Here is a 12,910-nt window from a genome sequence, read left to right on the forward strand (position 1 = left end):
GAGCCCTGCGTCGGGCTCTGTGCTGACAGCTCACAGCCTGGAACCTGCTTTGGATTCTGTGCCTCCCTCTCTCTCTGTCCCTCCTCCGCTCATGTTCTGTCTCTGTCTCTCAAAAATAAATAAACATTAGGGAAAGAAAATACTTTAGGCTAGAAAGAAAATCCTCAGGTATCTCTGATCTGGCAAATGGATTCATTCGTTCCAGCAATGCTTTACAAATAGAGCATGACCCATTAGTGAATTGTGACATCTTTTTCAAAAAGGAAATAAAAAAATACTAGAATGCATTGCATGTAGAAGGAATAATACTATGTGAGATTTTTTTAAATGTTTATTATTTATTTTTGAGAGAGAGAGAGACTGAGCACGAGCAGGGGAGGGGCAGGGAGAGAGGGAGACAGAATCTGAAACAGGCTCCAGCTCTGAGCTGTCAGCCCAGAGCTCGATGTGGGGCTCGAACTCAGGAAATGTGAGATCGTGACCTGAGCCGAAGTTGGATGGTTAAGATCCAGGCGTCCCTACTTTGTGAGATTTTTGAAAAAGTAATATTTATAAGGGGTGCCTGGCTGGCTCAGGTGGTGGGCAGTGCAACTCTTTTTTTTTTTTTTTAATGTTTTATTTTATTTTTGAGAAAGAGAAAGAGAGTGCAAGCAGGCGTAAGGAAGAGAGGAGACAAAGGATCTGAAAGCAGGCTCTGACAGCAGAGAGCCAGACATGGGGCTTGAACTCACGAACCATTGAGATCCATGACCTAAGCCAAAGTCAAAGGCTTAACCAATTCAGCCACCCAGGTGCCCCGACAGTGTGACTCTTAATCTCCATGTTGTGAGTTGGCACCCCAACTGAGTGTAGAAATTACTTAAAAATAAACTCTTGGGACGCCTGGTGGCTCAGTTGGTTAAACGTCTGACTTCGGATCAGGTCATGATCTTGTGGTTCCTGAGTTCAAGCCCCATGTGAAGCTCTGTGCTGACAGCTCAGAGCCTGGAGCCTGCTTCAGATTCTATGTCTTCCTCTCTCTCTGCACCTCCCCTGCTTGTGCTCTGTCTCTTTCTCAAAAATAAATGAACATTAAAAAATTTTTTTTAAGTAATAAACATTAAAAATATTAAAAAAAATAAACCCTTTAAAAATATAATAAAATCTTTTTAAAAAGTAATAAGTGTGAGTATGTGATAGTTTGCAATGTGAATTATATTTATTGTGGCTCACAACAAAAAGTTTAAAATGGATTCCATAAAGGGTCAACTCCTACAGTTCTATAAAGTGCTTTATTTTCTATTATTAAAATCCTTGCATCTCCAGAATCTGCCATTTAGGTATTTTATTAAGAACACCTTAATAGGTGTTCGTAGGGGCGCCTGGGTGGCTCGGTTTGTTGAGCATCCGACTTTGGCTTAGGTCATGATCTCATGGTTCGTGGGTTTGAGACCCCGTGTCAGGCTCTGTGCTGACAGCTCAGAGCCTGGATGCTGCTTCAGATTCTTTGTCTCCCTCTCCCTCTGCCCCTCCCCTGCTCTCGCTCTCTCTCTCAAAAATGAATACACATTAAAAAGTTTAAAAAAAAAACACGTAGCATATAAAAAGTGTCATATCAGTAACTATTGAATGAAAAACAATGATCATTTCCCTCAGAAAATGACTAACAAAGAAAAGAATCAAAACTCATGGATCCTCTTATTTACCATGCACTGTATGGGCATTCTGGTTCAGCTCTGTTGAGGGAAAACGAGCCATGGCTGAAGAGGGAAGTAAAAACCTGGGAAGCAGGTTCTTGCAAACTGTATTGAGGAGTATGACTGAGATCTATAATGGAGAGTTATGAGGGGTGTTAAGCAAGGGAGTGATGTGGTCAGAACTGTGGTGTAGAACAGTCACTCTGGGTCTTGTGTGGAGAATGGATGGATGAGGTGGAGAGACGTTAGTTGAGAGGTTATTAAGATCCAGAGAGAGGAGATGGTGATCTAAAGCAGGATAATGGCAAAAGAGACGAATAGATTGAATAGAAGTTTGTAAGGCTGCTGGTTAGGGGTCAGACTCTCAGTTTTGGCTCAGGTCATGATCTCACAGTTTCTAGGGTTTGAGCCCCACATCGGGTTCTGTGCTGACGGTGCAGAGCCTGCTTGGGATTCTCTTTTTCTCCCTCTCTTTCTGTCCCTCCCTTGCTCATGCTGTCTCTGTCTGTCTCAAAATAAATAAACTTAAAAAAAAAAAAAACTATTAAAAAAAAAAAAGCTTGTAAGGCTGAGCTGAAATAACTGGGTGGTTGAAAGGGTGAACAGGAAGGAAGAGCCAAGAAGGAGGCCTACATTTCTGGCAGGCACCACAGGGAGTATAGTCCTACCACCATAGAAAGAGGAGATTTAGCAAGAAGGAAGCAAGTTCAATTTTTGGACATGTTAGATTTAAGGGTCCCATAATAGAAGATGACAGCAAAAGTATGCTAATGGCAATTTTAAATATAGGTCTGCATCTCAAGAAAAGGTTAGGGTTGAAAAGTATCTTTTTGAATTTTAATCCAGATCAGTGTTTTGTTTTCTATAAATATGGTTACACATATTAAAAATGAAGTAAAAGGTTAAATACAGCTAAGCTCAAAGGCTTATTCTCTCTTGGTTTTCTCAGAATTTCATATACTTTGGTTTCTTAGAAGACCAAAAGTCTGGACAAGGTATTTGAATTCTCTTCTGACATTTAAACACTATCTGTTAATATGATTTTCGGCAGTAGAGTTATTTAATGGATTAGGAAGAAAAACGCATAATCTTGAAGTACATTTAGAGCTGCTCATATTGGTTCTCGCGTAAGGTGTTTTTTTTTTAATATCCCAGCATTTTAGCCTTCATAAGCCCACGCAGCAGTAAATCCTAAACTTCAAGTCCCCGTCTTCAGATTTGTGAAGGGAGGCTACTTAAAGGGACATGTGGTCTGGCTGCTTAGAGCAGTATTGAGAGGGTGGACTCTCCAGGCAGACTCCGGCCCTTCTGTCTTACTACTTATATGATCTTGACGAAGGGATTTCATCCCTCTACCCTCAGTTGCCTCATCTGTAAGATAGTGATAATAGTACCCCCTCTTGGGTTTATGAAGATAACTTACATAAAAGCACTTATGAAATATTGTGTGCACTCAATCATGTTATCAGTAAGTAATTCTGTTCAAGACAATTTTCTTTCTCCTAAACTCAACATCACCACTGATAAAAAACCATAGAAGAATATTATCTTAGGTAGGTTTTCCAACCAGAAACAGAATTTCATATATAAGATGTAACATCTAAAGGCTAGTCTTTTCTGGGAACTCTTAGGTATCTGTCAAAGTCATCACAGAGTGGAATCTTACTAAGCAAGGCAGAATCGATAAGGTGGACTGTTTGGAAAATAATTCCCAGGTAGCTAGGGACTAGGGCCAGAGAAGCAAGAATTAATATCTGAAGTTTACTGAAAAACCAGTTCTACATTCCAAACAGTCACGTTCCCATCAAAAATATGGATAAGGGTGTTCACAATATAAAAATAAAAGTGTAAATCCAATGTAAGTAGAGTAGTTTACCTTCATTTCCATAAAATGGAAATTAATCAGGACAAACATTTTACTAAAGGGACCCAGCAGGGCCAGTGAAGCAATGATACTCCTGTATGGGATACAACCACACAAGTAGGAAGGACCATACCTACGCTTCACCAAGAGAATATTCTGCTCCCAGAATGATTAGTTATGAATATGCTTGAAATAAAATGAGAGCCTTCCCAAATCATGAGCATGACACATGCTTTTCAATTGGCTGTTAACATTCTTGAAAGCAACGGTTTACCAATAATTACAAATGATGTATGGCTTAAAGTAAAACATAATACGATGCTTGATTACAAATTACAACCAGTCTATAGAAGTTAAATGCATACCATACTTTAATAATCAAGACAGTTTAGCCATTTTTCTGGAGTATGTCTCAAACAGAGTTAGCATATAACCCGTATTTAACAATATTGCTGAGTTCTTAGTCATTTTATATTTAAGGGTCCAAAATATATTATGTTCACAAAATAACACTGTGAATGCCAACCAGTTTTTTACTTATTCCTTCAGAAACACTCTACCCTGGTCATACACACTAATTTTTATCACTAAAAATAACCAAAGGTGGTAATTCAGTCTCACCTCTACACAGAAGTTCTAATTGCCCCAGAAACCTGTAGGTCAAGTTCTCAACCCTTGAAAAGGAGCAAAAATGTTCCAGGGCATCACCGTAGCCATGTATTTGGGCTTTGTATTTATAGCATTAGATTTGAGACCTAAATATGGTCATACGCATCGCAGTAACCCAAGTTCCATATCAGAAATAAAATGTGAAAGGAATCAAAGAGATCTTGTAATTCCAATAGCACAGACTTCAAAAATTGAACTCTTAGACATAACTCCTACATCTGTCTTTAACTAAGAGGTCATTACCATGCTTACAGGTTTGAGGCAGTAATCTATGGATTAGTGTGTGATTAATCAAAGAGTGCACTTACTACCATGAACTTGGGTCCTATGCCATAGGATTATTTTTGCTTTCTCCAAAAGAACCATTTGCTCCTGAAGTAATAGACTTTTAAGGCACATTTTAACAAAAACCCATCATATACCCAGCTTAAAAATGGAAGCTCCTCCTGGTTACAACAATATATATATATATAGCTAAGTAATGTGTGATTTACCAGATAGGCAAGTGTCTCTACCTTTAGGATAAAGTCACATTAGAAAAGTGATTCTTTATTTGCTTACTCAAAAAGAAACATTGTGTAAAAAATATTAGAGCATTAAATTTATAAGAATAACCCATATGTACCAAGCCTGTTGGCAAAGATCCAAAGATCCAACAGGATATAGGTCTAGAAATTACGGAAAAGTCTCCTTTGGAACCCTGGGCTCCTACTGACCCAGGTTTCTGAGCAGGAATCATGAGGAAGAGAGTTGGGCGCCTTAATGATTTTTGGAAATTTCCTTCCAAAATGCACAGACCCTTGGGAGGACTCAAATCTTAAACCGCAATCAGTCTTGCATTTGCAGTTAGCAGCCTCAAAGGAATAGGATTTGGGGAGTAAAGGAGAGAGGATGGAAGGAAGCTACAGATGGAAGTGAGATAGTTTCAAGGGCAAGTAACTTTAGAAACTTGGTACATTTTGCTAGGACCAGCTTTGATTTCCTCAGGAGTCTCTGTTTAAAAATAAATAAATAAATAAAATTATTTTCTAATACCCACAAGTAGCTTTAGGGCACTGACCCTGGGGATGGACATAGAATTACCTACTTGGAATGGTCTGGGGTGAGGGGTGATTAGTAAGTCTCTTAACATCCTGATAGTCTAAGGTAAGCATAAGTGGAAGAATTTCATGGAGACAAAGACATAGCTAACTGTAACGCCTCCTCTGGCTGTCCTCTTCCCACTGATCGTTAGGGGTTTGCAGGATGGCTTTTCAGCTGTGCAGAGTGTGCTGCTAGCAAGCTGAGCTCTAGTTCAGTCCTAAGGTGGGAACAGGCAGAGTCCACAAGGCACACGATCACAGATGAGCAGGAGGCTCAGTGGCGACAAACATGCTCACCAGGATTATGCTCTCCGCTCAAGTTCTGAGACATTCCCTGCAGTCATGATCCTCAACAAACATTTTAAATGTTGCACAAGAACAGGCCCATTGCTCAGGGCCGAACATACAGAATTGTATATATATTTTTAAATCTGTAGGTACCAATCACCTACAATTGGGAAACCATGTGGCCTCTGATGTTACCTTGACCAATCTCCAGTGATTGGCACCATTTTGGAAATCTGGTCCCAAAGGTTCTAAAGAACAGTAATGCAGCAAAAAGGAACAACCTCTCTGTATAAAATGATTATAGAGATGTGTGTTGAGGTAAAGAGCTTTGTAAAAACTGTTGAGTCGGGAAGTACTGCCCCAGCTATAGAAATTTTTAGTTAAGTTTGGTGCTAACAGTATTCTACAAAACTCCCGTTTATACCAGTGATAAACAGGAGACAGTTCTTATTGCTCCTGGAGCTTGCTGCCCCAATCTGTTCCAGCTCCACTGAAAAATGATTTTTCTCGACAATTGTTAGCAAAGATTCCCAAAGTGATTAAAAAAAAAAAAGTCATTGCCAGTGCATTGCTTTTTGATTTCTGATTGCCATATAGATCTGAACTACACTACAGTATGCATGTCCTTGACACCAAGTACAGAAAAAAGCTTAGAAAAGTTGTTTTATCAAAGTTCAAAGAAAAAAAAAAACATGAAAAAGAGCAAAATATATACAGTTCCTGGCAGTCCTCACACAGGAGTTTCTGACCACAGACCATAAAAGTTTACATTTGTGTAACGAAATTACAGATTTTACTTCATTGTTAAAATACAAGTTTTGGCTTCAAAGTGCTCACTTTATTTAAAAAAGAGAAGATCAAGAGGGTTGCAGGAATTTTTCTTTTCTTACACCGAATACATCATGTGTCCCATATTCTTTTTCCTTTTCCTTTAGTGCAACACAGCTCAGTGGCCTCACTGGAAGGTCTGGCTTAAAAAGATACTCCTGAAACTTCACTACAGCAGCACGTTAGGGGTCCCATTGGGGGTGGCTCCTTTTTTCTTCTGTAGCCGATTCTGAACTTTTCGTGATTTCACCATCTTCATTCTCACCTCAAAAACTTCATGGATGGCCTTCCGGAAGCAATGAAAATTATAGTCAATAAGCCCTGGAGAAGAAAACAAAAATATTTAGAAATGTCTCATGGAGCACCTGGGTGGCTCAGCTGGTTAAGCATCTGACTCTTGATTTCAGCTCAGGTCATGATCTCAAGGTCTTGAGTTTAAGCCCAGCATTGGGCTCAGCACTGGGCATGAAACCTACTTGAAATAAAAAGAAAAGAAAATTTTTAAAAAGACACTTAGAAACAATCTCTTTTCATGTCTGCGTGGCCAAGACAAGCAACTATGGGGAGGCAAAAGAGCAGCCGTAACAGAAGGTTCTCAGACTTCCCGAGGAGCTCTGCAGCTGGGCTTCAGGAATTGCAGGCAAGATTTTGCAAATGGACATGTTTTCCTAAGGAAAGGCTCCAGAGATGGGGCACCTGGATGGCTCAGTCAGTTGAGCGACTGACTCTTGATTTCAGCTCAGGTCATGATCCTGGGGTCATGAGATCGGGTCCCGAGTCTAGCTCTGTGCTGAGGGTGGAGCCTGCTTGGGATTCTCTCTCTCTTTCCCTCTGTTCCTCTCCCTCACTCATGCTCTCTCTCTCTCTCTCTCTAAAAAAAAAAAAAAAAAAAAAAAAGTTTCCAGATGATAGACCACATTTCCAGTGTCTATGATCCACAACATTTGAAGAACCAACTAAAGTGCACATTTTTCTGACATATCAGAATCCAAAATTTCTTACAATTAAGACATATCTTCCATGAAATATTTATTATTTATCCCCAAAGGGGATTATTAAATTGACTCTGAGTGGAGGCAGACCCTGACTTGAAGTACGGCTGAGATCTCAAAGCTTTAGGATCAATGATTCAATCGATCAATATTTACCAAATATCTATTATCTTTAAGCCATAGTCATAAGCCCTGGGGAAAGCAAAGTCCTAAGTTTAGAGTGGTAACAGTCACCTCCGGTCAATTCTAAGCTCACAAGTTCAACAATCAATGACACTCGAGTTTTTTCAATACTAAGTAAATTTTAAATGCAAAAACAGTAAGGGAGAATCTTTTTGTGTTTTCTGAAATTATTGGTACAAGAATAGAATAAAAGATAATCCAAAGTCTTGAGTGCATTCTTCATCATCACTAATGTGTAAAAGTGTTGAGAGCAACATTATGTTTATACCAATTAGGATAAGGCAGTTGGTTCTATTTAACTTTATTGAAATAACTAGCCCAGTGGTTATTTCCATCCACTCAGGTGATACTTCCAAAGCCCAAACCCAAAATAAAAGAATTGGGATTCCAGCCAAGGAGTGAAATTCTTCCAAACAGTCGTAGTGCACTGGAGCAAACACCATCTCAGCTCCCAGGAGCTGGAAACCCTCTCAGAGGCGCCCTCTGGTGCTTCTACAGCATTAGTGACCACAGTGCAATAAAACCTCCAAGTGATCTCCCTCAAGACAATTACCAGAATAAAGGGATAAGTAATAATAAATAAATAAGTCCAGGGGTGCCTGGCTGGCTCAGTCGGTAGAGCATGCGACTCCTGATCTCGGCTGTGAGTATGAAACCCATGTTGGGTGTAGAGATTACTTAAAAATAAATTCTTAAAAAAGAAAAAAGTAGCTCTTTTCTGCCTGAGGCTTTCTTTAGTACCACAGAACTTCCTCAACCGCACACAGACAGGTACCAGAGATATGGGAATGAACGTTTTAAGGGTACTCCTCAAACAGAGGGGCCTGGGGGAAGGTGGATAAATGTTTCAGTCTTCCATACTCAACTGGGATGATCTGAATTTGTTCCACACAGCTTCTCAGAGATTCTCCTATTGGGAGTGAGCATAAAACGGCTCATTGACACCACTGTGGGGGGCTTTTCTACCTTCCCAACTCATTTCCCCACTTCCTCAGTTTGGTTTTTGGGATCATTTTTCATATAAAGTATGTAATTAAAAGAAAATAGGGGCACCTGGCTGGTTCAATCAGTAAAGTATCCGACTCTCGATCTCAGGGTCATGAATTCAAGCCCCACACTGGGTGTGAAGAATAAAAGGAATAAATTTCAAATATAAAAGAAAATAAGGAGCAAATAAATGATTTTATTTAGTGGGAATTTGGATACAAGATGTGAGAACAACCTCAAAATTCTTTGCCTATACAGTAAAACCTTGGCTTGTGAGCATAATTCATTCCACAGGCATGCTTGTAATTCAAAGCACCTGTATATTGAAACAATTTCAAGAACTACTGCCTCAGTTGTGATCATGTGAGGTTCGGCATCACATACTACTTATATTGCAAGACATAGCTTGTTTATCAAGTTAAAAATTACTAGAAATATTTGCTCGTCTTGCAGAACACTCGTAGAACAAGTTACTTGCAATCCAAGGTTTTACTGTATATGGAACCAACTTATGGAAGAAAGCTTAGCTAAAAAAAACTGGCTCAGTGAGAATTCAACTTGCAGAAATATTCTATCGGGGTGCCAGAAATATTCTATTTAGTCGGTTAAGCATCCGACTCTTGATCTTGGCTCAGGTCATTATCTCAGTTTATGAGATTGAGCCCTGAGTCAGGCTCTGTGCAGACAGTGTGGAGCCTGCTTGGGATTCTCTCTCCCTCTCTCTCTCTCTGTTCCTCCCCACTTGCACTCTCTCTCAAAATAAATAAATAAACATTTTAAACAAACAAAAAAGAAATATTCTATTGATAGTTCCTGAAAAATCTTAACTTAATTCATCTTTGCAATTTAAAATGTTAACAGTATCTTGCTGCATTTGAAGTTTTAAAAGTAGAAATTCACAAGGCACCTGGGCAGCTCAGTTGGTTGAATGTCAACTCCTGATTTAGGCTTAGGTCATGATCTCAATATCGATTGTGAGCTCAGCATGGATTCTCTCTCTTCCTCCCTCTCTGTCCCTCCCCTGCTTGTGTTCTCTCTCAAAATAAATACATAAACATTAAAAGAAAAAAAAAAGATCCACATGATAAATTCCTGCTTAAATTTACTTCCATAACCATACATGGATGTTAAAATTAATGGGCAAAAGTGTGAGGAGGAACAAAATTTACATAGTTTTAAAGTATTTATTAACTACAAAGGGAAAGACAGGAACTTTCCAGTGGAAAAACCTGGCAGAGATTGCCTTAACTAAATCAAGGTCAGCATCACCAGTAATAAGACTTATCAACATCATGAACCACTTGATATGATACACTGAGAAGGACACATTCTTGCCTAAGTACATAATCTTGTTCCAACTGTGTGGAAACAATAGACAAATCCAATTTGAGGAACATTCTACAAAATAATTGATCGATACTCTTCAGAAGTGTCAAGGTCATGAAAGATGAAGAACTGTCACAGATTGGAGGAGACTTGGAAGAATGACCAGTAAATCAATTTGGGATCCTAAAACAGAAAAAGGGTATTTTTGGAAAAATGGCGCAATCTGAATAAGGTCTACAGTTTCATTAATAGTATTATACCAATGGTAATTTCCTACTTTTCTTTAAAAAAATTTTTTTAAATGTTTATTTTTGAGAGTAAGAGAGACAGAGCGTGGATGGGGGAGGGGCAGAGAGAGAGAGGGAGACACAGCATCTGAAGTAGACTCCAGGCTCTGAGCTGTCAGCACAGAGCCCGATGCAGGGCTCAAACTCACAAACCATGAGATCATGACCTGAGCTGAAGTTGGATACCCAAACGACTGAGCCACCCAGGCGCCCCTCCTACTTTTCATACTGTACTATATAGTATGTAAGATGTTAACATTTGGAAAATTGGATGAGGAATATGTGTAAACCATGTACTATTTTTGCAACTTTTCTGTTAAGTCTAAAATCAGTTCAAAATAAACAAGCTCTCCAGGTTGACACTAATGTACCCTAAATTTTAGGACCTGCCACTAGCCTAGATTGTTTTGGGGCTCTAGTTGTACTATTTGCATTACTTTTCTTTTATTTAGCTTCCAAAATCAACATGAGGTATTAATCACCAAATATAAATTCTGAAAATATCTTTAACCAAGGAAATATATGTATAATGGTTTAAAACACAATATGCACAGAGGCGCCTGGGGGCTCAGTTGGTTAAGCACCCAACTCTTGCCTTCAGCTCAGGTCATGATCTCACGGATCATGGGTTCGAGCCCTGTGTCATCAGCTCCCCGCTGACAGTCTGACAGTGCAGGGTCTGCTTGAGATTCTCTCTCTCACTCTCTGCCCCTTCCCCTTCTCTCTCTCTCTCTCTCTCTCTCTTAAAATAAATAAATTAAACAGAACTGATTCTATGTAGGGACAAGCCCAGGAATCTTAGCTCTGACTTGCCATACACTGGTAGTATGACTTTGAGAGAAAGTCACTCCTAGTTCCTGGGTCTGGGTAGAATCATCTATAATTGAGAGAATGAAACAAGGTATGGTCCTGTACATGTTCAAAATTCCATGAATCTATTATATAACCTGCTCTTACTTTTAGCAAGATGAAAATAAGGAATAAAAGATTAACACTACTTCATTAAAAGTTTTGAAAGCCAAGGACCCAAAAGGCAATTTGGTTGATAACAGTCAGTAAATACAGGAAAAACCTACAACTTCACCAAGAAGCAAGGAAATGTAACTTGAAACGATACTAAGTTTTTAATAATCAAAAAGAGGTTTTTTTAATAAAGAGCACAAGTAGGGGGAAAGGGCCCGAGAGAGAGAGAGAGAGAGAGAGAGAGAGAGAGAGAGAGAATCTCAAGCAGGATCCGCGCCAGTGCAGAGCCTGACATGGGACTCAATCCCACGACCCTGGGATCATGACCTAAGCTGAAACCAAGAGTCAGACACTCAACTGACTGAGCCATGCAGGCACCCCAATAATCAAATTTTTTAATGCTAATACCCAATATTAATAGGAATATAGCAAAATGGATATTCTTATATTCTCTTATATATTCTCTTATATTATTCTCTTCTTATTCTCTTATATTCTCTTATATATACACTTATATTCTCTTAATAGCATAAGCCCATAAAATCTTTCAGAAGGACATTTTGGCAATATGTATCAGAAGCCACCAAAACACAGGGCACCTGGGTGGCTCAGTCAGTTAAGTGTCCAACTCTGGCTCAGGTCATGATCTCACGGTTCATGAGTTCAAGCCCCACATCAGGCTTTGTGCTGACAGCTCAGAGCCTGAAGCCTGTTTGGGGGGTCTGTCTCCCTCTCTCTCTGCCCCTTCCCTGCTCACACTCTGTCTCTCCCTCTCTCAAAAATAAATAAAACATTAAAAAAAAAAAAGCCACCAAAACTTGTCTACCCTACCCTTTGACCTAATTCCATTTGCTGAAGTTTTTCCGGATAGCCAAGATGTACACAAATATTTAGTGCAAAAAAAGGTCATCAGAGATTACTTACAACATTAAAATCTAGAAACAATACAAATTTTGAACAATAAAAGAAGCTAACATAATCATTAAAATGATGTGACAAAAAAAAGATTTAGTGAATTAGAGGTCTGTAATAAATTCAGTAAAGGTTATGAAGTAGTATTTATCATATCATTCCATATAGATAGAGACATAGCTATAGATGAAAATGTCTGAAACGTTATAAAGAAAATGTTGAGAGTGATCTCTGAGAAGCTTGTCAATAATTATTTCTTTTTTGCTTATTTGTTACTTCTAAGTTTTCTAACTGAATCTATTTTGTAATAAAAAGAGACAATAAGGGGCACCTTGCTGGTTCAGTGGGAAGGGCATGGGAATCTTGATCTCAGGGTCATGAGTTCAAGCCCCACACTGGGTGTAGAGATTACTTAAACAAATAAATATTTTAAAAAAGAAACAATAGGGGCGCCTGGGTGGCTTAGTTGGTTAAGTGTCCGACTTTGGCTCAGGTCATGATCTCGCTGTCCGTGAGTTCGAGTCCCACATCATGCTCTGTGCTGACAGCTCAGAGCTCAGAGCCTAGAGCCTGTTTCAGATTCTGTGTCTCCCTCTCTCTGACCCTCCCCCGTTCATGCTCTGTCTCTCTCTGTCTCAAAAATAAATAAACGTTAAAAAAAAAAAGAATAAAAATCTAAATTGTGTTTTTATGCTTAATGAATTAGGAAAATTTTCATGATATAAATGAGTAAAAACAATACGATATAAAACTATATAAACAATATAGCCCCACTTTTGTCAAAAGGAAAGAAGGGATGAGGGAGGTAGGTAGGGAGAAAGAAAATCTCAGAAATTTAACATGGGGATTTAGC

The 12,910-nt window shown here is 39.1% G+C and overlaps 1 protein-coding gene across 1 annotated transcript in view; it reads right to left on the minus strand.

The window, feature by feature from the left end:
- Positions 1–3,889: 3,889 nt before the first annotated feature.
- RRAGD (Ras related GTP binding D) overlaps positions 3,890–12,910 on the minus strand; it is a 40,076-nt gene continuing 31,055 nt past the window's right edge. Inside the window, exon 7 of the mRNA XM_049652914.1 lies at positions 3,890–6,728. Within this exon, the coding sequence (XP_049508871.1) occupies positions 6,577–6,728 (152 nt within the window). The 3' untranslated portion in view covers positions 3,890–6,576. The remainder of the gene's footprint in view (positions 6,729–12,910) is intronic.

Source organism: Panthera uncia, assembly GCF_023721935.1.
Source record: "Panthera uncia isolate 11264 chromosome B2 unlocalized genomic scaffold, Puncia_PCG_1.0 HiC_scaffold_24, whole genome shotgun sequence".
NCBI lineage: Eukaryota > Metazoa > Chordata > Mammalia > Carnivora > Felidae > Panthera > Panthera uncia.